At 41.1% G+C, this 24,029-nt stretch overlaps 2 protein-coding genes and 1 non-coding gene across 10 annotated transcripts; 1 reads left to right on the forward strand and 2 right to left on the reverse strand.

Moving 5' to 3' along the window:
* Positions 1-190: 190 nt before the first annotated feature.
* slc39a14 (solute carrier family 39 member 14) lies at positions 191-17,491 on the reverse strand. Of its 7 annotated transcripts, none has more exons than XM_086076791.1 (9): positions 17,211-17,491; positions 10,272-10,609; positions 9,732-9,909; positions 7,120-7,289; positions 5,621-5,743; positions 4,395-4,565; positions 3,830-4,070; positions 2,561-2,745; positions 191-2,213 (listed from the first exon to the last, which is right to left on the reverse strand). In XM_086076791.1, exons 2-9 carry the CDS (start codon positions 10,581-10,583, stop codon positions 2,061-2,063), a joined length of 1,533 nt encoding a protein of 510 aa, XP_085932917.1. In that variant the 5' UTR covers positions 10,584-10,609; positions 17,211-17,491; the 3' UTR covers positions 191-2,060. The 7 variants fall into 7 exon arrangements, with proteins under 7 accessions (XP_085932917.1, XP_085932923.1, XP_085932920.1 ...); XM_086076797.1 differs by lacking the exon at positions 7,120-7,289 and adding an exon at positions 8,346-8,515 and having other exon boundaries at positions 17,211-17,488; XM_086076794.1 differs by having other exon boundaries at positions 10,272-10,605; positions 17,216-17,486.
* A 159-nt stretch (positions 17,492-17,650) lies between these two features.
* Positions 17,651-17,722, reverse strand: trnap-ugg (transfer RNA proline (anticodon UGG)). Its single transcript has one exon. It is a non-coding gene; the product is annotated as a tRNA-Pro (tRNA).
* Positions 17,723-18,527: 805 nt separating this feature from the next.
* On the forward strand, positions 18,528-24,028 carry LOC147173216 (STAM-binding protein-like A). 2 transcript variants are annotated; one of them, XM_086077140.1, is made up of 10 exons: positions 18,528-18,670; positions 19,346-19,570; positions 19,647-19,722; positions 19,787-19,882; positions 20,515-20,881; positions 21,258-21,382; positions 22,474-22,611; positions 22,895-23,007; positions 23,081-23,180; positions 23,381-24,028. In XM_086077140.1, exons 2-10 carry the CDS (start codon positions 19,368-19,370, stop codon positions 23,435-23,437), a joined length of 1,275 nt encoding a protein of 424 aa, XP_085933266.1. In that variant the 5' UTR covers positions 18,528-18,670; positions 19,346-19,367; the 3' UTR covers positions 23,438-24,028. The 2 variants fall into 2 exon arrangements, with proteins under 2 accessions (XP_085933266.1, XP_085933267.1); XM_086077141.1 differs by having other exon boundaries at positions 18,535-18,670; positions 19,354-19,570.
* Position 24,029: the final 1 nt, after the last annotated feature.

The raw sequence follows: 24,029 nt of genomic DNA on the forward strand, positions 1-24,029 counted from the left end.
CTAATTTTATGCACAAAACTTTTTTTTAATAGATGAGTGTCATAACTGTGTATCGATAAGAGGGTACAGTAGAAGTAATACTAAGCTCTATTATGGTAAGTGAAAAGTTGAAAATAATTATTCATAGACATAAATGCATGTCTGCACTTTAAAATGTGTTCAAAATAAAATAGAATAAATCAGACGCAAGCATTGAAAAAACGTACTTTTACTGGTCAAGTATAAAGTCATCTTAAATAGCACAGTCTTTTTTTTTTACGTATATAAAAACAGAAACAGAAACAGAAACACACAACAATAAGATCTGTTGCTTTCAAACGGTTCGCATGATCACAAATGTGACAAATCGATACAGTTGATTGGAATTCACAGTAACACAAGGTGTGATGCAGGCCTGCTTACACACATCGCATTTCACCGTTTCAAACGTAGTATATAAATTCTCAACATGAGTCAAAAATTTTAAAAAGGAAATAAAAGAGAATGTCCAGCTTTCATGGTTGCTGTAAAATGCATAAAATAAGTAATAAATAATCTCCCGTGTACATTTTTAAGCAGCAGCAGCAGCAACAATAGAGCTGAGCTCATAATTCATTTACTACCTGAAACCACTTTCTACTAGGGCCCGACTCATCAGCCAATTTTTGCAGATTATCACATTACAACATAAGACAAAGATAATGGCATTCAAACAAAATATAATATGTAATTCAGATCTCTATTGTTGTAAGCGGAACCCAAAAATAAGTTACAGTATATATTTTCAAAATTAATTGGCTGATTAATCGGTTATCTGAATTCTATTCTGCCAAATCTTAGAATTGGCAAAAATAATAATAAATGCATATTGGTCGGGCCCGCTGAGAAGTCATACTGCATCTTCTTTACATGATATGCTGCAGAACACAGCCCAGTAAACAAACATTGAACAAAAAAACAAAACACACATACGAAACAAAAGTGTGTGTGTGTGTGTGTGTGTGTGTGCGTCTTCGCCTCAAGTCCAAGTCCAATAAATATATATTTTTATTGGCGCCAAAATTAAATAAATATGAAGCAATTTTATAAACACAAATAGATTAAATTGTAATAATTGATTCAATTGACCTTGATTCATTTAAGTGTGATTTTTTTTTTTTTTTTTTACCTTTAGTTGATTTTTCTAATTATTTGATGACTGAATGAATGGGCACTTTAATGAAATCACATTTTAATTCATTCATAACACAATGTGCGGAAACCAATTACGTAAACTGTGACGTTATGAAGTCATTGTCTGTTTATGATTATATAAATGTATTAAGTGTTATAACAATGAAGATAACAAGTAATAAATTAATGAATTTCTACAATGAATTATAAATTCATTATTTGATATTCACAATGACATTCTAAATACAAATTAATGAATTACATCAAATTATAATATGTCAATTTGCAAAATGTACCTCATTATTGTTTATAATAAAATTCATGTTGATAATCAACAAGAATTGAGATGATTTTTAATTAGAATTATGGGAATACAAAAAAAATTTTGATAGGGAAAATAATTCATAAATAATACGTAAATTGAAATGAATTGAATGGACAAGTACATTAATTACTGAAATTTGAATTCATTTAAATCTCAATTGATACATTTACTTAATTTTGGCCTCCATACAAATTTTCGGTAAACACGCACGCCGCATAGTTAGCTAAGAATGACGTCAAGTCCAAACAACTTGATACTGCTATTCGCATTAGCCGCTAAGACGTTTAATTTTTCATTTAGAAATAAACAAGTAGAAACAAACAATGAGGAGAAACCGTTCTATTCTTTGGGTGGCGCCGTTGCATTAAATCAGCTTCTTTATAACTACAGACAGAAAGCTTTACTGCAATTCTAAAGACGGAAGAGGAGCTGACCTCTCACCTCTTCGTCGCGTATAGAAAAAAAGACAAAAACAGTCTGCTTGCTCAGAGAGCTGAAACCCAACCGTTTGCTCTCATCACTTCCTGAAGGCTCCTCGCTGTCATCAGTCAGTCGCATGACGTCTGGGAAAGCAAAATGGCGGCTAAGCTAGCTGGATCTGTCCCGAGTAGGTGGTGAGCAGCAGCATGATGCCGAAGCCCGTCAGCAGGCCGGCGTTCTGGATGGCGAACGTGAGCAGGAAGCTGCTGCCGCCGGCGTCCTCCTCTTCGCGACTCACCTCGTTCATCTCAGGGAACTGCGGTGGGGGGGGGGGGGGGGGGGGGGGGGGCGGGAAAAAAAATGTGTCCACTTTTTCTGTCTGTTTAAACAAAATTTAATCTGATTATGTCATCTCCAATGTGGTTATTTTGTCTACGCTCTTTCCAGATATAAAATTCTTAATTAACTTAATGATTTCATCCACACTTTCTCCAAGTGTGATGAAGAAACTGGATTTGTTGTTGTTGTTGTTGTTGGTCTTTATGATTTCATCTGCCCCCTTTCTACATTTGACCACTGGGTTCTTTTTCATTTAAACTTTTTTTTATTGCATTGATTCTGGATTATTACATAAGTAAATAAATCAGCGAGGTAGATACTGACCATGTCCGCCAGAGAAATGTAGAGGAACATGCCTCCCGCCAGGGCGAAGATCCAGTTGGGGGAGAAGCTGTTTCCGGCCAGGATGCCAAAACCCATCCCCAGGTAGCAGCAGCAGGCCGACACAAAGTTGAAGAAGAGGGCCTGCTGGATGGTCATGCCGGCGTTCAGCAGGATGACAAAGTCACCTGGAGGACGGAGAGGACGCGCGTCAAAGTTGGCAGAAAAGATGAAGAGTGAGTGCGGTGATTGAATTCAGTCCCCACTGAGATGCCGTTTACAGTTGGTCTAAAATTAAGAAGCGTCAATGGCACTGAAAAGTGGGTGACTTTAAAATAGGCAGCATTAGTGTCACTGGTAACAAGAGAGACGGAAATTTGGGGAGACATTTAGGATTTTTTCTACTATTTTTTTGGGCAGTTGTGAAGAAAATATAAATATTTTTATTGACCTTATATTTTCCAACTTCTACAGCCATAATGTTGTTCTTTTAACAATAAAAATAGCACGCTATAATATTGCGACTCCTTCTGGTGTACAAGACTTGGCCACCAGGGGCCAGTATAATAGTCATGCAAACAAAAAAAAGAAGACTTTCACAACTATTGTTAGTGACTTAGTAATGTGTTGTGTTACTTTAAATGACTTCAATAGTTAACTTAGAATTAAATCACACATTTTATATATGTTCTAAATGTACAATAATTACCCCCCACCCTAAGTTTTCATACTCTTGTTAACATAAAAGTGGAAAAAAAAGTTAAACTAATAGAAATATGGCTGCATCTTTTAGTCATTGAAACAGTAATTTCATAATAACTCATAAAATGTTGTTAAAATTAAAGAGATGTACTGTACTATAAAAAACAAGTGTGATATTGATTTGTTTAGGTAATTTTTCTGCCACTAGATGGCATAATTACATTTGTAAGGCGTTTTCATATTAAAAGATTTCTAATCTTTACCACAAAGTAACTTGTGAAATTCTGCACATTTTTAAAATTGTAAAATGCAACTTGACCCCAGTCTCCAAATGTATGCATCATTTGTTTCATTTATTACTGCTAAATTCTGACGTGGATGCGTCTGCTTCATTGCGACTGGAATTCATTTCCCCATTAATCGCACGTTAAAACAATTAGTGGCATGAAAGGAACTTTAAATGAACTCAAAATTAACGCACTCATTTTTGACACTTAAAATGTATGCAATGTTTGTTTAATTGTGTGTAAACGTATACAAATAAAACAGCGACGACCTTTAATAACTCACCCAGTTCGTGAGGGAACTCCTCACACAAGATGGCCACCGAGGTGCTGACGCCCTGAAAGACGGAGGCGGTGAAGGAGGCGCCGATGGCCAGGCCGTCGATGAAGTTGTGCAGGCCGTCGCTCAGCGTGATCATCCAGGCCAGTGTGCCGATGTCAGAGTACGACGTCCCCTTGAGCCAATGGCAGCCGCCACTGCCGCCACTCCTGCTGGCCCGCCCACTGCCATCCGCGCTCGGCGGGTCCTGAGATTGAGAGATTAAGCTACAGTTTTCAAGAAGCCACTCAGGATTATTTTGTCTCTACTCAGAAGCAGAATCTCTCCAGATGTAGTTTTGGACACACTCTTTCCTGGAGTGACTCTGGATTCTTTTGTCTACAATCTTTCTAGGTGTGGCGCCAGATTTAATTTGAAATATGTCCAGGAGTAACTCTGGATTATTTTTTCTAGACTCATTTCAGGAGTTACACTCAGGATTCTGTGAGTCTTGAGTGGAAGCTCAAAATGATTGTGTGAGTCCGAAATGCCCCCCCGCCAAAAAAAGCAGTTGTAGACTTTGAAGCGGTACCTGCGGGGTCTGCGATGGGTGCAGCATGAGCTCGCCCTCGCCGGCGTCCATTTTGCCCACCGTATGGCCGCCGCTCACCTCCCCGTTCTGCTGGAACTTCTCGCCCTCCTCCATGTCTCTGTCGGGTGCAGAGTAATGCTCTGCGCTGGAGTAATGGCTGTGGCCGTGACCCTGATAGGCGGACAACCAGTCACGAGTCAAGAGAAGAACCTCCCCTAATCTGGATTATATCATTTACACTATCTTTAAGTGTGAATTGTGTCTAGACAGTAAAATTTATCCCCAGAAGTGATTGTGGATTATTTTATCAGCAATCTTTTTAGCAATCATTTCATCTCTCCTCTTCCTTGAGGTGACCAAATTATGTTTTTCTCCAGAACTTTCTCTGCACAATTCTGGATTATTTTGTCTGTGCATTTTAGAAAATAGCAATATTTTGGCTACATTTTTAAAGAACTGGCTGCATTATTTCAGAAGCAATTTCTAGGATTGACTGGACTATTTTTTTGCCGACTCATACAAGAGACAACTGTGGATTACAGTAATTGGTCAACAGTCTTTCCAGGTGTGACAGGATGGATGGATTAGCAGGTCAATGTGCCTTGCTTAATTAGTCTGATGTTGCGGGCACCTCAATCCATTATTGCTGCTTTCCCGATGTTCCTTTTTCGAGATGGCGACCAGTCAAGGGCGTGGTATTTCTTTCATTTTACCCTCATTTGGTTTGCAGGTCAAATGAAGCCTATAGCAAGTGAATCTCAAGACTGTGAGGCAGACGTGCAAACTCGGGCCACAGCAGTCAAATGTTTTCAGAATCAATGATCCTACCAACGATCCCATTGATGAATCAGTTCAAATTTGATTTTGCATTATAAACAAAACGTGCATGCCAGGTGCAGATGTTATTGTTGTTCACTTGGAAGCCCCGTCCTTATGTTTTACACTATCTGTGACTTTGAGTGTGTGTGTCTTGAGATGGTGGGGGAGTGGCCTAGAGTGAGTGTCGTGGGAATCAGCGAATGAGAGTGTAGAGTTGGCGGTTGTGTGCTCAGGTTAGCGGCTGGCTGTTAGCTCGCTAACCGTTAGCCATCCCGTGTATCATTGAGTTGTGGCTATAGCGGCTCGTGTACAAATGTGCTTATTATGTGTTTATTTTGCGACCACGACGCCGCAATTCTGCCTCAAAACAGGAATTCTTCCCGTAATTAGAACTGAATGTCACTCACTGTGTTTTTCTGTTTGAGGAGCACTTTAAGGATCTTCTCGGTGAAGAAGAAGAGGTAAAAGCCTCCGAACACCACGGCAGACTTTGACACGTAAAAGTTGACCTTGGGGTCAAAGCCAAAGGCCTGGCATGTGAGAAGAAAAACAAAAATAAATACATCAACAACAACGTGTGTTTAGTGACATAATAAAGTTAGTCCAGGGTGATTTATGACAACTGTCATGGCCACTACTCTTTCACAGCTACGTGACTCACTATCTTTTATTATTCATGCGAAATGAACTGAAGATTGATATAGCGCTTTTCGAGACACTCAAAGACGCTTTACGGGGGAACGGATACATTATTCATGCACTCACACATTCACACAGTGGCGGCGTTAAGCTACTCTAAGTAGCCACAGCTGCCCTGGGGCAGGCTGACGGAAGCGTGGCTGCCAGCGTGCGCCTACGGCCCCTCCGACCACCAACCAAACATTCGCACCTTCCATACGCCAGTGTGAGTAGCACTGGAGTGTGCCAAGTGCCTTGCCCAAGGACACAGCGACACATGACTCGGGGAGAGCAGGGGAATCGAACAGCCGGCCTTCTGGTTACCGAACGACCGTCTCTACACCCTGAGCCACGGCCGCCGCAAGGTGGCAAATAAGCAACACTTTTGACCAATTAGCATTGTTGTTACTAAAGGAGGAAAAAGGAGTAACTAACAATGTGACGCCGACAGAAGACGACGGAGAAGCCATGCTAACCGCTAAGCTAATGTGATATATATAAAGCAGCGAAACACAAGAATGAGTGCTTAGGTGTAGACGGTACGCTTTGAACGCAAGTTTGTCTCACACCAAATTACAGCAGAGAGCAACCAACCATGAGCCACACAAAAAAAAGCAAATGTTTGTGCTAAAGAGAAATTAATACAACAGCTACACAGAAACACACGTCTGAAAAGCGGAAAAGATTCAGTATGTTGACGTGTACGTCGGTCAAGACGAGGGAAAACATAATGGAAAAAAGATAGCAAATGTTATTTGTGCTAGTTTTGCACCCCAGAGTGCTTGAGTTTTAAGAGTACGTTTTGAGATATGTACAATGTTTATTTATGTATTCATTCATGTAGGCTTTGCTTATGGGGGCTGTATAAGCTAATATATATATATATATATATATATATAAATATATATATATATAAATATATACATATAAATATAAATAAATATAAATATATATATATAAATATATATATATAAATATATATATAAATATATATATATATATATATAAATATAAATATATATAAATATATAAATATATATAAATATAAATATATAAATATATATAAATATAAATATATAAATATATAAATATATATAAATATAAATATATAAATATATATATATATATATATATATATATATATATATATAGTATGAACTATTCTTCCACTATCTGTAATATTAGATTAACACTGACACGGCCTCGCTTGGCAATGGTAATCCGCTACCTCTGGGATGAGCTGGAAAAGGGCGTTGGAGTAGAGCGTGCCGATGGCCAGCGCAATGAAGTAGAGCAGCAGACGCTTGTAAAAGGTTTTCTTCATGAAGGGCACCACGCAGGCCCCCACCAGCGAGCACAGCGAGATGAGCGTCACGCACAGGAAACCGTAGCCCCACACTGAGCGCCGACCGCAGCGGCGGCGATGAGACGGCGGGAGGAATAGGCGGGAGAAAAAGAGAGAGAGAGAGAGAGAGACAGAGGGGTCGTTAGTGGAATGAGTTAAGCGATGGAATTGGATGAACCACCACCTGAAGGGGGAACGAGAACAGTGACAGCGGGCAGGGGTGAGTGAGCGACCTTCACGTCCTCAGGAGGCACGGCAGGCTTATTTGTGCATCTCCTTATTCCACGTTTCGACTCTGCTCGTTTAGGAAAGGAAGGTGAATTTAAAAACGCACAGTAGCCCCTTTCACACTGCCTGTCAAAAAGTTTGGTAGAGACAGTGACGTTGAGGATTCGGATGCCTTTTCAGATGGCCAGATTATTTTTAGTCAAATATTTTCACACGCTTGAGGCACTGCTGCTAGTTTGCTGCAGCCACCCACAACCTGTTGATTTCAGTGCGCCGTCTGTTGTCAATGCCAAAACTTTGAATGGACTTTGAGCTAGAACTGTCATTGCACACTGTAACAAGCTGTTTCAACTCTTACCCTGCAGGCAAAAAAGGGGGGGTTAACATCCCGCTTGGCTAGTTACTGCATGAAAGGCACAGACTGACAAATCCGATAGGCCAATTTTTGAAAGTGTGTAAAAGGGGGCTACTGGCGCACACACACACACACACAAACAAACACAGTGATGCTTTTGTCCATTCAGGTGTTTGCACCATGCTCTGACCTAAGGCCCTGTAGACAAAAAAAAGGGGGGCAAGGGGCGCAAATTATCCTTAATTACCAGCACTCAAAAGCAGCAGACAGACTTCCATTCATGCACAAAATGAAGAACCCAGTGTTTTGTTTTGTTTTTCACACAATGCACTAGCAGGACAGAAAGAAACCCGTGCAGCGCGCCACCCGTTTGACTAAACAAAGACAGGAAGGAAAAAGCGAGGCCCGAGGGAATGTTGTGTGCAACTCTTGCGTGAAGCTCTCCGGGATTTGTGTGCGATTTAGCGGGTGTCACCAACGTGGCATTGTTAAGGGAGGCGGGGGAAGGGTGAGGGGACATTCAAACCTCCGGCAGCAGCTGCAGGACGGCGGTGGAGTAGAGCGTGCCGATGGCCAGCGCGATGAAAAAGGTGAAGGCGTGCTTCATGTAGCGAGTCTTCATCACGGGCACGACGAAGACTCCGGTGAGGGCGAAGACATTGACCACGGACACGCTCAGGAAAGAAAAGCCCCACACTGGGGAACGGGGGGGGGGGGGGGGGGGGGGGTTAATGTACTTCACAAAATGTACTGGGTCATGTTAGTTGCAGACTGTAAAGAGTGAGATGAGGAGAAAAAAAAATACACAAGACAATAAGCTGTCTCCAGTTTCCAGCGTGAGACCTAAAAACAAAACAGAAAAACTCATCATACCAAGGGTGAGACTTGTAAATTGTGCATCTCCCGGAAAAACTCAAAAGATGACCCCCAAATGTGAAATCTGGACGAGATATGTTGTTTTCATTGGACAGGAATAAGTGACACATTTACCACACGGAAGAAGGAGACTTAATATTGAATGTAATAAAAAAAAAGATTTAATATTTAATATGCTTCATATTGTCAGTGTCACGTGCTTTTATTGCCATTGTGACCATGTGAAGTCTAATTCTTCTATGTGGTATACGTGCTGTCCAATGAAATACACATACATACACTGTCTTCTATTAAGATTTGTTTATGCACGCCAGATCCACCACACCAGCATCTACCGAAACTCAGACACAATCTGTTTCCTCCTCAGGTTATTGAATCGGTGGAGGCTGGCTGGTTGTCTGCGGATCTCACGCGGCTTCGTCTGTCCTTCCTTCCTTTTCTCGGTCTCTCCTTTGGTCTCTTGAGGCCTCCCTGATTTTATGTTTTTTGGATTTGTTGGGGTCTGGATGTTTCTTGGGCTGGGGAGGAGTTCTGGTGGGGGGTGTCTGGTCGGTGCTGGATTTCACTTTCCTTTGTTTTCTTTGGTCCTTCCTCGGGTCTCCTGACGGCGGTGTTCGGTTTAGGTGAACGGTATGAGATTTTTTCTAATAGGTTTTCTGGTGAGCTAACAAATACACGCACGCACGCACGCACGCACATACACATTCTCACCCACACACACACACACAAAAAAATAAAAAAATTTAAAAAATTAAAAAAAATAAAAAAGCAATGATGATGACATTTCCGAATGAACAATACTGAGCTCTTAGAAGAAGAAAAAAAAAAGAAAAAGATTTGTTTATGGGGAGGAGGGGGGTTAATAACTTACAATTAGGGGTGACAGGCAATTACAATTTGTAATCATAATTAATCGCATGACTTAATTTTCAAGCACCTTCCAAATGTTGTTGTTTAATTGATTGGGGTTCATTCATTCACAGGTTGCTCGTTGCCCTGCGAGAGACTTGAGATTAAAGCCTGCATCCTGCTGTACCTTCGGCATCCGTCGGCCTCGGCGAGGCGTCGCCGCTCAGCTCGTCTTTACTGTGAGCCCCGCACGCGCCGGCGTCGAGCTGCTGCAACATGGTGGGGCACAACTCCTGCAAGCCCGGCCCGTCCAGACGAGACTGCTCGCCCATGCTGTAGAGGGCCAGCTTCTCCTCCGGCAAGCACTGGAAAACGCAAGCAAAAAATAAAAAATAAAAAAAGGAACCACTGAAAGACTGTGATGGGCGGGGGGGCGGGTAAGTGGTAAATACAGGACCTCAAAGTCATGTGAACTGGGAATGACCATCAACCTGATCACTTTTGTGTTCTTGGCAGCACATTAAAAGGTTCGGACTCATAGGGGACAATCCTCAGCGACGTTAAGCCGGAGAAATATGCAGCGTCAGTGCTTCTGTTGGGTCCGCTCAACCCTACTCAGTCATTCGAATGTGTGCTGATCCCGGCGAGTCCGCGATTCAACACGAACTTGGAAATCACGCACCGAGTTTGTTAAGGAACCATTGCAACAGTTCTCCTTTGCTCTCACCTTGGAGTTGTTCAGTTTGGTTGGCACGGCCGCGGTGGCCGCATCCTGCCGCACCGCGTCCGCCGTCTTGGCATCGCCTTGGCCCTGGCTGAGAAGCGCGAGAAGGGAGCGCAGCTGTGGCACCGTAATGGTGCCGTTGTCCCCGTGGCGGGCCAGCAGGTCCTCGAGGACCTGGGCTGGGGACTGAACATGACTCGGAGCGTCCTCCTGAGCCGCTGCTTGACAAAGCAGCAGGAATAACGCCAAGGCCGAGACGGGCAGTGTTCGGAGGACGCCGGAAGCCGTCTGGTCGTGACGGCAGACGATCAACATGGCTGCTGCGCTGGCTGGACTTCTATCTGCCAATAAGAAGGGGAAAGTGAGACGAGTACAATCGTCTCTTGCTGCAAAGGTTTTGAGGTTCCAGAACCAGCACCAAAGACAAAACTTTCCAAAGGAGAAGTAGCAACCACATATTAAAGCAATCGTTGTGTGTAATGCCAAAACAAAATATGCCGATGTGAGGGCTTCCATCTTAAGTTGTTGAAGATGAAAAATTTATCGAAAGCTTTTTTATTTCGTTTGCACGATGTTGCCGAAGCAATGCATTGTTTGCACAGAAAAATGCTGTATTTGAGGGTCTAAACATGGGCGAAAACGATCAGACCTGTCGTGAGCATCAATATTTGACAGATTTCCCGGGCAATTTTCAATAAATAGCTCAATAGTGCAATTTTTTCCATGAAATATTCCCAATTGTATGTTTCACCTCGATTTGGGAAAATTGGGAGGCATCGTCAACCAGCCTACGGCCTACAAAAGAACTCTTTTGTAGCAATATACTAAACTTAACAGGAAGTCCACATTTTGAATTTATTTTGGAAAGTGCGCACCATTTTTGGCCTTTTACAGGAGGTCATATTTGAATGAATACTCATGAACCTTTGCACACGCATAAGGCCTGGCAATTATATTTATATTTAGAGGGTTCTTGTCCTATGTGACAGCGCCCCCAAGGTGCCAGTACCCCAACATGCAAGTACCCCAACGTGGTTGTGACTTGTGAGGGCCCTTTGTAGTTACTCGCAGCTCTAGTTATTATTTTTGTTGTCCAATCAAATTTCAGCTTTTGTGTGTTGCTATACCAGCGTAAAGTTTCCAAGGCCTTCAGACACAGTTTTGCAAGCCCCGTTCAACATGAGCTTTTTTCAGAATTTGAACCAATCAGATTTCTTCTTGCAAGCCTCAGGGGACGTCAGCAGTTTTGCGCCCTCTGATTGGTTTAGAGCGAATCCGGTGAGATTGATTGCATGAAGCCAGGAGAGGGCACACACATGACTGTACATTACTGGAAATTCATTTTCAAGGTGTACTTTTCAAAAGAAAAAAAAGAAAAGAAAACCTGAACAGATTCTCAATCTCTGATTGTGATCTAGATACATTGATCAAATACGATATAAATATTGATTGATAGACTAATACTTTCATAATTATGCATCTTCATTAAAACCTTGGAACTAAAGTGGACCGGTCTGAGTCTATGGCACTTCTTCGGAATCCACTGGCTCGGGTCAATAACCCAAATCTGGTCAGTCTGTTTTTTTTTTTCTCTCAATATAAACCAAGTTATCCAAATCTGCGTTTTCTGGCCGTGTATCACTCGAGTGCCTGTGAAGTCCACTAACTTGACTCAGTGAACCAAATAAATTCAGCCCACTAATAAAGTGCTACAGGAAAATTCTAAACTGAACGCTCAGAGATCCAACTTATAATTAGAATACTTTACTACACCTTCTATCCAATTGCATTCCTGCACTTGACAGCGTGTCTTGAGTGACGTGGCCGGGAGGAACCATTGTTGATCTTTCCAACTTGCACCCCTCACTTCACAAACGCATGTTCCTGCATTTTGGCCCCGCGCCAAAAGTTAGCGTACGCCGAGCACACGAACGCCGGCTCGCTTTAAACATACGAAACATTGACTCGTGCTCGACAAACAGGCTCATTCAGTTACAAGCGAGAGGCTCTCACGCTGCGGAATCGGGGTGGGGTTGTCTCACCGCTTCGGCGGGTAGGACCAGGAGGGACGCGAGAGACAAAAAAGGTACCATTAACAAGGACGCCAGACGAAGAGTACGGCGGCTGCCCCGCTTGGCTCAGGCAACGAAGTCGAGCACAGAGTCAAAGCTCCTCCTCTGCAACCACACTGGAGCATTCCTTGGCCATTTCAAGGACATTTATAGAGCGCGGATGCACTTTTGGGGCTAGGCTCTTTTTTTGGGGGGGGTACGGGTGTAAATCATGCGACTCAAAGAGCACGGAGGTAACTGGCGTCTTGAGCTCATCCTAATCCAAAGTAAAGACCTCTGAACAGCTTGGAAGTGTGGAAAATGTGTTGCGGTTTACAGACATTTTGCATGACAGAACAGGCATAATTCATTATTTCAATATCCATCTTTAAGGTCAATTGTGGGTCGTTTGTGTTCACGCAAGTGCCATTTCAAATCAGGTCAACTGAAATGGCGAAAAACAGTTTGGCGCCATATCGCCAACAACTGAGTAGAGTACTGCATACTTCTCCGTCTTAGCACTGGGTCTTTAAAAAAGTGGAATGCTTCACCTACCTGGGAAGCAACCAGGAAGGACTGACACAGATCTAAGAATAAGAATAGTGGCATAGCAAGGACAGCCTTCAACCAGCTACAAGAATATCTGGTGTTAATCAACCATATCCTCTCTGGTTTCAACGATAAGGCTCTTCCAACACAACTGTCAAACCGGTACCACTAGACGGGGCCAAAATACCGCAACCATCACTGGAAGAATCAAAACATTTAAGTTGCTGGAGCTGGTGAGGGCGCACTCTTCGAAAAACAACAACATTACAAGGTCGGCTGGGGACAGGAGCAAGATGGCTGATGTCTGGGGGTTGGGCTATACCTGCAGTTTGGAAGCCTGGTGGTAGGATTCTTGTTGGGGGGCCTGTGGCCCAAGAGGTACAACAAGCTGAGTAAATATTGTAGTACAACGCAAGAAAAAATGCTACTAAAGAGTAATTTTCTTTCCATAATGTCATTAATGTTGCGCAATTACGCCTAATTATATAGTACGACTAATGATCCCAAAAATACGGTCATAGAAATCGTATTATTGGGTAGAAGAAAAAAAAAATGTTTTAATATGGGAATACTTTTGATGAAAACGTATGACACGTTGTGGCGACCCCCAACGGGACAAGCCAAGAGTAAAAGAAGAGGAAAAATAAATTTTATTTTTTTCTATTAAAAATTCCAATTATGAGAAGAAAAGCCGTTGTTTGCTTTTGAATTGCCGTCCAGTCAACAACAATGACGGCAACATGCCACGAATGTCTGCAGCGCAGTCACCGTGTCCGCTCGCATGCGACCGCTCAAGAGTCCAAGGCCTGTTTGGAGCGGCGCAGCAGATAACACGGATGCTGATGCCAGACTGGCAGTCGTCAGCGTTCAGATACCCGACACACGGAAACAACACTTGTAGGAAAAAAGCACATAGCAAAGGCCAACCCTGACCGACGTCTGACGGTGTCAGGTTACGAAAAAATAATAAATGTCTTTAAATTGCCAACTATCCAAAGAACCATTTTTTTTCTTTCAGCTCAGTCAGCATCTGAAGCAGGTGGCTGCAAAAAAATGACAGCTGAAGCATTCATGAAAAGTCACATGTGTATGTAAAATATATAAAAAGTCGTTTTATAATGTAATGCTGTAGTTCACAAAGTCACATTTATCAAAGACAAAATGTTTGATCAATTTTAGGAAAAAGTCATTATTTTAAAAATATATATATATAACAGAAAAAAATTACCTTCTTAAAAAATTCTTTCTAAAGCTAAACTGTCTTATTTCTTTAAGATAAAAATCCTAATACAGGAATGCATTTTTAATCTTACAAAAATAAAGTCAGACTTTTCACTGGGATAAAATTAGATAAACTCATGTTCTCGAGCATTGTATTTATTTTAAACAAAAAATTATAGTGCTACATGAGTTTAGTCAATAAAATTGTATTCTTTAGAAAAAAGGAATGACACTACAATAAAATCATAAATGTATCAAATATATTGAGCAAATAATGTCAATGTATGATTATATATGTGATTAAGATTTTTTTTAGACAACTCGCAAAACTAGAAACATTTTTTGGGCATCCCTCATCCATTTGATTTATTTTATTTAAGCAAAAAGATAAAGTCGCCATATTTAAAGGAATTGGGTCATAATCCTACAAAAATAAAGTTAAAAGTTGGCCTTTTGATCAAAGCAAACACTTGTGTATTTTGGAAATGACATTTTAATTAGCATTTGTTTTCCCCCCATACTTGTTCAGACAAACGTGTAACACTAAGATACAGTCGTACTTTTTTTGTGATAAAAGAAAGAAAAGGTTATAGAAAAAAGTAATAACACTATGAGAATAAATAATACATTTATTAAACGTATTCCACCAAAAAGCTTTAATTGTTTGAGATAAAAAAAAATCCAAAATAAAGGTTAAAGACTACAGGAAACAAATTACCATCTTAAATGTGTAAATAAATGTGTACTTTTCATCTAGATAAGACTGGATTTTTTTCCCATGCTAAATATTTTAAGATATTTTAGATAATCTTAGGTTTTCTTTAGAAAAAGTCATACTTTTCAGAAAATGCACGAGGAGAATAAAGTTGTACTTTTCATGAGATGGAGGTATTTTTAGATACGGTACTTGTTGTTGTTTCCCGCCCAAGCAAAAAGCTATCATGTTTGATATAAGAATAGTCACATTCTTTTCACAGTTTTTTTTTTTTTAACAATACATAAACAGTTGGTCAATCTTGGAGCAGAGTACATTGAATACATTGAAATTTGAAGGTTCCATAGCCAGGAATGCCAACCATCGCATTTGCCTTCAAACAAGAATAACAATTTAGGAGAAGGTGATCGTAAAACCTTCCTACCTTGAGGTTTGATGCCAGGTCGAGTCGCGGAATTCAATGAGACTCGGGCGAGGAATATTCACAACTTTATGATGGGAATGTTTACTGCCAAACAAGTTCTGAGCATACGTAAGACAATGCCAGCAAAGTGTCGACGGAATTCTCAAACTCTCACAATAGAGCATCCTCAGCTCTTCGTCTCATTTTTATCCTGGTGGGTTGCCAGGTGATTGAGTGACACCCCCCTTAATTATTGGCTGGCTTTGCAGTCATCAGCAGCAGGACTGTCATTACCCGCCATGCCGCTTCAACAAACACATTGTCGTCCCCACAAAGGAACACTCATGGTTAAATGAGAGGCTTTTAGACATCACCGCCGCCGCCGCCGCCGCCACCTCGGAGGGCCACGGGTAAAAGACATGATGCCGACTTAAGAGGCCGTTTCATTTCATTACTTGTAAAATGAGGATCAAATTGGGTCATTTGTTTGCATCATTACATTATTTTTCACAACAATAGTATTCGTTTTTTCTACTGGGATTTTTTTTTTGCATCAATTCATCAGATTTTTCATACAACTGCTGCTTTGGTTCTAATCATTTATCTCATGAAATAATTGATAAAAACATGAATGATTGATAATATAACATTTGTAAAATAAACTCCTCTTGTAATTTTTGTTACATTCATTCATCTTTTTTAACCGACAATTGGATAATTAATTTCTCATTGAATATTTGTTCAACTTATTATTTGCAAATACATTAAGTAAATGTTAATGAAACAAATAATTGAATATATATTTTTCTGCAAAACAGCAGAAAAAGCGATACAGAAGGCGGCTGGAGGGAAATAATACAATTAGAACATAATGATTTTCTTTTACTAAAATAAACTACATAATTATTTATTTACCGATAATTCTAATTGTTGTATGCCTGTACTCGTACTCGTAAGTACTTACACTTTTGTTTAGTTTGTTTTTTGACCTCATCTACAAATGGCTCGTCTATCCGAGTTTGCAAAGTTTTTTTCCCCACTTGTACAACAATTACATAAGTTTTAAAAATGTGGAAAAAAAGGATGGAGCCCCAGTTTTGCTACTTGCATCTTCTCTAATGTTACATGCGGTATATCTGGTCTTGACACGTTTATATATATATATATATTTTTTTTTATATTCAATTTTCTTGAAATCTACTTGGGTGGTGGCCAGTCTACTTGGGTGGCCCGCCCAAGTATTAACATGGTGTGGGAAAAACTGCAAGAGCTACCAACTACTTAATTGTGGCATTTAAGCACAAACTATGAATGTTAAATTTCTGTTACAACGAATTTAGAATCAGTATACATTATTGTTGTCTTAACATTTTGCACAGGAATTATTTTTTGAATAAATGAAACCTTTAAATAAACATTTGTTGGGTTTATTAGATTAAAATCGATTAAAATCGTAATCGCCCTGAATGACCGCAAAAATGGAGATTTTATTTTTGGGCCATTTTGCCCAGCCCTTATTCTAAAGTAACATGATCAGTACAGTTTGTGGTTCGCTACACATTTGAATAGCGCTACACAACTAGCCAACTTAGTCAAATTAACTTGTGTGATTTGTATTATTTGCATCTGTTAAGTCAGTAGTTATATCCTTAGATTTTTAATGAATTAAACTTTACTTCAGGAGACGTTTAATGACAATAGTCAGCTGCATTTTTTTTTTAATGCTGTAGTTTGGTTGATATGACAAGATGGAATTGATCTGGACTTCCACGTAATGTCTTTTGATGTGCACTCCAACTGAAACAAAAGGAGCGCCTTTGAAAGAGTCGTCGTCCCTGCGTTAACAACTATCACGAATGTTAAGATGTTTTTCCCCCCCACCGACGCGATGTCTTAAAATGATAATAATTTTAATTTACAGGACCCCCTCGGTGGGGTTGTGCGGCTAGCTTGGCGAGCGGGTACCGCGTATTAGCTTCCAAGTCCTTCATTAGCTTTCCTACCTTACCCGCGGATGCTGCCACAAGAGCGGTCTTGACGTCGGCTCCAGTCCACGGCAGCCGTCCCACTGTCACGCCGGCGAGATCACATTCAGTTTGCAGGCGAACGACGGGTGGAGTGGGAATGTGTCATATAGCAGTGATAGTATGATGCCGCCGCTTCATTTTCTCTCTTGTTCTTCCCATTCAACTGAAATGCTCAGAAGCGAGCAAAAGCGCCTGGTGGACAGAGCTGGATTTATTTTCCGGCGTGACGTCAAAGGTACGCCCCGAGCGATTTACTCGGGTACTGCAACACACTACACCAAAAAAAAATAATTATATATATATATTATGTTTACATTTTGTACATATATGTGATAATCACCCAGAAATGTATAGATTTTTATGGGCTTTCTTGGCGCTGGCAAAATTAATAATAATAATTGCTTAAAACAAAAAGTGGGCTCGTCCGGGATTTGAACCCGGGACCTCTCGCACCCAAAGCGAGAATCATACCCCTAGACCAACGAGCCACGACAACTGAATGAAAATGTTGTTAATATAATTGCAGTCCATTACTTACTAGTTTAAAATTTTGCACTTTTGAAAATAAAAACACTGTTGGGGGGAAAAAAATAACTAAATAATGATTTGAGTAAGTATTACATGAAAAAAAAAACCCTCAAATATGAGTAACTGGTAAATATACTGAGATGCAAAAAATAATAATAATAACACTGAAATTGCTAATAATAGTTTTGAAATTAGAATAAAAGCAAGTCTATACTGTATTTTCTGAAAAACTATAATACATTAATGTAAATAATTAATAACGAGTATGTTCGATTTGACCACCTGGGGGAAGTGTAATCCCAAAACGCAGACACAAACGGAGACTAGCATCACAACCATTTAAAGTGACTCGAGTGACAATTATTATATTGTAACAAACTAAGTGGTTGTGACATCCCAATCAACATTTGCTGGTGGCGTTCGTACAAAACGTTACACTATATTCTGTATCAATGTGTTGATGCATCATTTGTAGTCAAGTATCAGTTGCATAAAGCGGTACAAAACTGCCGCATAGAGGTAGCCTGACATGTTTGAAATCTGAAGGAAATTAGATTTTTTTTAATTATTTTTTTTCTACTCTGGGAGCCGTTTGTTTTGATGATGGCAACACTGAAAGGATAATAAAAAGCGATAAAACGCAAAAGAAAACCTGCGTTCCGCGTTGTGGACGCCATCTTTCTCCGTTTGGCCATCAAGCACACACTGCGCATGCTCTGCATCATCCAACCGCATCCGCCCTCTCCCCACGTGACAATGCGTCATCCGGAAAGTGATGTGATTGCGGAAGTATTCAGATGTCCAGTACAGTAGGCGCAGTTCCCTCCATTAATCTGGTTTGCGAGTCAGCAGTTGTATCCCGATTCGGCCTACATATATGCAGGCTCTCAAATTTACACCGTGACCAGGTAAGGAAGTCGTCAAAGGACCTGTGCAGTCGTTTTCTTCCTCATTCTTGTCCGTTTATGTTGAAAATTAGCCAGGTTAGCTACATGCGGCTAACGCGACATCGATGGCATGGAGTCATTTGACTGTGTTAAAACAGCACGGCGAGAGAGAAAAGTAGCACATTTCAATATAGGACACATGCATACCTATTCAATTGTTGTGATATTACTAAATGACGTTTAAAGAATCCCCGTGTCGTTTGTTACACACGAAAAGTGGCAACGAAGTGAGACTTTTCTGGTTCTAGTTGTGTTTTTACGCACCCAGAAGTGGAAAAAGTGCAATGAATCTATGTTATTCAAAACTGAACAACTTTAGACGCTGTACATTAGATCAGTGTTTCCCACTTAGCCAAAGCTCACATTTTACATGACAAAAATCTCACAGCATTTCGACAACGTGCATGTGAAGTGTAAGTATTATATTTATCCATTTGAGGTTGCGATCCTCATATTCTCCTGTTGTATCTGTGACTTGGAATGTGTAAAGTGATGTGTGTGTCATCAAATATACAGAGAGTGTAAACTGTTTGCATCCGACTGGAAAAAAGGATCCCTGCGAAGCTTTGAGGCAGAGACTGAACCTTTAATAAATGATTTGATTCATCGTTGCGGCCTTAACGTACATGTTTCCAGTGTTCCAGGTTGGGCTGCGGCCATGGCGGACCACAGTGACGTCAGTCTGCCACCGGAGGAGCGCGTCCGCATCCTTACCAAGAAGGGGAGCTCGGTGGACATCAACGACGAGGTTCCCCTGCGCCGCTACTTCCGCTCGGGCATGGAGATGATCCGCATGGCCATTATCTACGCCGAGGAAGGCAACATTGAGCGCGCCTTTGTCCTCTACAACAAGTACATCACGTAAGAGATGCTCCCCCAGAGCAGTGTGGAGATGTTGCCCAGGAATTTTGAACTTCTTGTCGTTTTCTCCCCCAAGGCTCTTCGTAGAAAAGCTTCCCAAGCACCTGGATTATAAAACGGCGAATATTCCAGAGAAAAGGGACACGCAAAAGGTACGTGGAAAATGTCTCCGAAACCTTTTTTTTGTTCTCTCTTATAAATCGTTCTATCCTCCAGAAATTGAAGGATGTGGCTTTTCCTCAAGCTGAAATCCTGAAGAAAGCACTTCTGAAGAGATTTGAACAAGACTATGATCAGTATCGTGTCAAGAAGGTAAACACAACTTACATACCACACTCCCAACGAAAGGAGACAGGTTTTAATGCTTGGCAAAACAATCACGTTCTTATTTTAACAGGTGGTTCACATGAAATGTGTTTCATTTTAGTTAGATACATAACATATGGCACATACATTAGTGATGTAAAGACATTAAGTGTGGTGTCAATATGGCACATTAGATGTTAATAGAACATTGAATGTTGTTAAGAGTTTTATAAACGCAAAATACGATGTGGATATGGTACAGTAGAGGAAAAGACAATATTTACTGTGATTAGAGGCGTCCATATATTCAAGATTATGTAAAAAAAATTGTACATTACAGACATGGATGCACCGATACACTCTGCTCTGATACTACCACACTTATACCATTTTACCAGACTGACTATTCTATCCGCCCAATACTAACGCAAAACAAAGTGAACACATTAAACTCACTACTTCCTCTTAAAAAAAAAAAAAAAAAAGAAGCCTGCTCGATTAATGCTAACAAATCATACGAAAGCACCATAGACTGGTTATACACTACTGTAAATATGGTGCATTAGAGGTGGACATACATTTAATATGCTGCATTGGAAATGCATAGAACATTAAATATGACGCTGTGGCCCTTGCAGAAAGCGGAGCAGGAGGCTCTGGCCCTGGAGCAGTCCCGTCAGCGGGCCCTGGACGCCGAGCGGGAACGCGTCGCCGTGATGCAGCGGCGGCAGCAGGAGCAAGAACAGTTCAGCGCCTTTGAGGAGATGATCCGTCGCCAGGACCTGGAGCGAGAGCGCCAGCGCGTTCTCCTGGAGTTCGGCCAGCCCTCCGCGCCCCCCCCGGACACGCCGCTCCTCCCGGGCATCCAGGGCCCGCCCGTCGTTTCGCCGACCCCGCCGCACAGCCCCAGGGATCCGTCCGGGAACCGCGCTCCCTCGTCCGTAGCCCTGCCGAGCTTTGACCGTTCTCTTAAGCCCGACTCGCTGGTCAGCCCCGGGAACAACGGTTCGTTTCTGGATATAAAGAGATTATTTCTATACAGACCCAGAAATGTCATGAGTAAAATGTTTTTCTTTGTGGCCACCATGTTGATTTCAAAATGGGTTTGACGTTCTAATGTGTGGCCACAAAATACTAAATATGGCCATAAAATTCAAATAAGTACAATTTTTAAAACTGGCACCATCTTTTTTTTCTTTTTTTTTTTTTTTTAAGATTTATTGATGGCAGTGATACCACAAATTGGTATTTCGTGCACACATTATACATATTTTGTGGCCAACAAATGGTATGTCGTGGACGCAAAGTGGCAATGCCCGCGTCATGTCTGGGTTCACGCCATGTGGTATTTGTCCCATAATCCTCCGCCCGTTGTCGGCAGACCTGACAGTGGATGCCCTCCGCCAGCTGCTTGTGCCGTCCGAAGTGTGCCGAAGTTTCCTGCGGCTGGCCGAGGCCAACACCAGCCGGGCTGTCGAAACCTGCGGCATACTCTGCGGGAAACTGGTGAGTCTAACATCCAAATATTGAGTCCACTTTAAAAGTTGGACTTGACCTTAGCGGTACATTATTACATTAAATATGATGTCCGCAATTTCATTGTATCTGCACTATAGAATGACAAAGGCTCTGTATCAGGGTTGGGGAAACTCGGTCCTCGAGGGCCGGAGTCCTGCAGGTTTTGGATGTTTCCCTTCTCCCAACACAGCTGATATATGATCAGCTCATCGGCAAGCTCTGCATAAGCCTGATAACGATCCTGTTGATTGGAATCAGATGCGTTTGAGCAGTGAAACATCTCAAACCTGCAGGACTCCGGCCCTCGAGGACCAAGTTTGCCCACCACTGCTCTATATCCTATCCAAGAGGTGTTAAGGAAATTACATAGGATGTGAATGTGGTAGATTAGATGTGGATATAACATTAACATCTATGACACACGTATTTGGTTTTTACTTCTATAACAGTGGATAAATGTTTAAATGAGATGTAAAAAAAAAAAAAATTATGACTTTTGCTTTCCAAACTAATTATGTCCTTTTATGCTTTTTAAACTATATGAACAACATTTTCTACTTAGAAAAAAAGGAAATTTATTTACTCCATTAACAAGAAAATCTTGAAGATTAGGATTTCTTAAAGAAAGACTATCCTAAACAAATCAATTTCCCCTCCTCAAAATCTAATACAATTTTGAAAAAATTAATTACGTTTTTTTTTAAATACAAATTTGTGTATTTTTATCTAGTAGGAAAAATACTTATTCTAAAAAAAATCCTACTTTGACTTTGTAAATAATGTATTTTTATTTCATTAAAAATAATATTTTATTTGTGAAAATTCTAACCCTTAAAAATGCATCTGTGACACATTGTCAATATTAACATTTACAGTTTACTTTTTTTGTTTGTTCACATTTCAACTTATTTTTGTGTGCTCTCTGTTATCCGCAATAAATTGAAACCAATATATGTTGTTATTTTTTTACATCTTAATAGTGATAAACGTCTTGTTACAGTAAATTGTTCTAAGTGAAATTTTGAGTGGTAACGGCAGCAAACGTCTGACCACGTATTCCCAATGTATTTGCTTTCCAGACCAGGAACACATTCACCGTGACGCACGTCATCGTTCCCAAGCAGTGCGGCGGCCCCGACTATTGCGACACGGAGAACGAGGAGGAGCTCTTCCTCATACAGGACCAGTATGATCTCATCACCCTGGGCTGGATCCACGTGAGTCAGCCTCTGAATCAGAAACCAATCTCGGGTGCGCTCTCCAATGCAAACTTGAAAAACCTGCCGCGCTGGCAGCAGCGTTAGCTTCGTGACGTACGCTGAACAGACGAGAAATTTGCCTTTGGAGAAAGGAGCATAGCGGTCAAGCTAACCTTCCTGTAACTCATGTGGGAGTCCGAACCAAACATAAGCCACAAAAAATTGAAGTCGTGTGACTGTTTATTATGATTTATGCATAATATGCATTTTATTTTTGTTTTGTTTTATCTTACTTTTCTAGACTCACCCAACCCAGACGGCATTCCTTTCTAGCGTGGACCTACACACACACTGTTCGTACCAGATCATGCTGCCCGAGGCCATCGCCATCGTCTGCTCGCCTAAGTTCAACGAGTGAGTCTTGTTCGTCCACAAAAAAAAAAGCAAACAAAATGGTTGTCCACAAAATGATTGTCGTTTCCTCCAGGATCGGCTACTTCAGACTGACGGATCGGGGAACCAACGAGATCTCCTCGTGTAAACAGAAGGGCTTTCATCCTCACAGTAAAGACCCACCTTTATTTACAGTGAGTAAACTTCACTATACAAACGCAACCAATAAGAGCCGGAACTTGAAGTTGACCTGAGCAAAGGTCACGAAAACCATGAACACAAACACTTACGCATATTATTAAGACACCTGGAAGCTGTTTAAATTTTTTTTTAAATGCTAACAAAATATGTCTCCTTGATTTGTATTGAATTTGTGTGTTTGCCTTCAATACAGCATGCCGGCCACGTCACCATCTCCAACGACGCCGTCTCTGTGATGGATTTGCGGTGATTTTAGGACTTTTTGGTTTTCTTTTCCTTGTTCCCATCCCGCTCCTCTGACGATGACATTCAAAGACTGTTTTATCACACCAGAGAGTTTTTATTTGTTTGTCAGGACGTGTGTTCATATCGTTCTGCGGACTAGAAGTGTTCTCTGAGGGAACAAAAAAAAAGAAGAGAAGAACAACAGTCATTATCGCACTTATGTTCACTTTGCTGTCTGCGTTCGGAGTGTTTGTTTGTCTTCTGCTACAAGTTTCCGCCTGACTGTTTTAAGTGCCAAGGGCAACGATGTGGATGACATTGGTTGTTCGGACTGCATATTTGATTTGTTGAAGGCGGTTGGGACTCAGGTGCAAACCCATCAAACATCTCAAACGTTTCTTTTTTTTACGGCCGTTGGTAGAAGCTTGTGTTCCTCGTGTGTCCTTGCTTGAGAAAGCGTGAATGTAAAGCTCCACTAACTTCCCCCGCTCCTCGTTCTCGCCGCTCAATAGTTGGTTTGCGACCCTTCGTGTTGAGATCATTGTGAACAATTATATCTCCCCCGTGTGCATATGCAAATATCTTTCGTTGAGAAAATAAACTAACTGTACATGAAT

Source organism: Leptonotus elevatus, chromosome 5 (genome assembly GCF_054856555.1).
Source record: "Leptonotus elevatus isolate MCC_2025b chromosome 5, RoL_Lele_1.0, whole genome shotgun sequence".
Classification (NCBI taxonomy): domain Eukaryota; kingdom Metazoa; phylum Chordata; class Actinopteri; order Syngnathiformes; family Syngnathidae; genus Leptonotus; species Leptonotus elevatus.

Bases quoted from the DNA above. Each gene is read 5' to 3' on its own strand.
- slc39a14 (XM_086076791.1), bottom strand. From the start codon at position 10,583: ATGTTGATCGTCTGCCGTCACGACCAGACGGCTTCCGGCGTCCTCCGA. The intron at 7,290-9,731 runs GTACAGCAGGAT...GTCGGCGCTCAG, and splicing joins GAGGCCGACGGATGCCGAAG to TGTGGGGCTACGGTTTCCTG. The intron at 5,744-7,119 runs GTAGCGGATTAC...CTCACATGCCAG, and splicing joins TTTTCCAGCTCATCCCAGAG to GCCTTTGGCTTTGACCCCAA.
- LOC147173216 (XM_086077140.1), top strand. From the start codon at position 19,368: ATGGCGGACCACAGTGACGTCAGTCTGCCACCGGAGGAGCGCGTCCGC. The intron at 21,383-22,473 runs GTGAGTCTAACA...TTTGCTTTCCAG, and splicing joins GCATACTCTGCGGGAAACTG to ACCAGGAACACATTCACCGT. The intron at 23,008-23,080 runs GTGAGTCTTGTT...CGTTTCCTCCAG, and splicing joins TGCTCGCCTAAGTTCAACGA to GATCGGCTACTTCAGACTGA.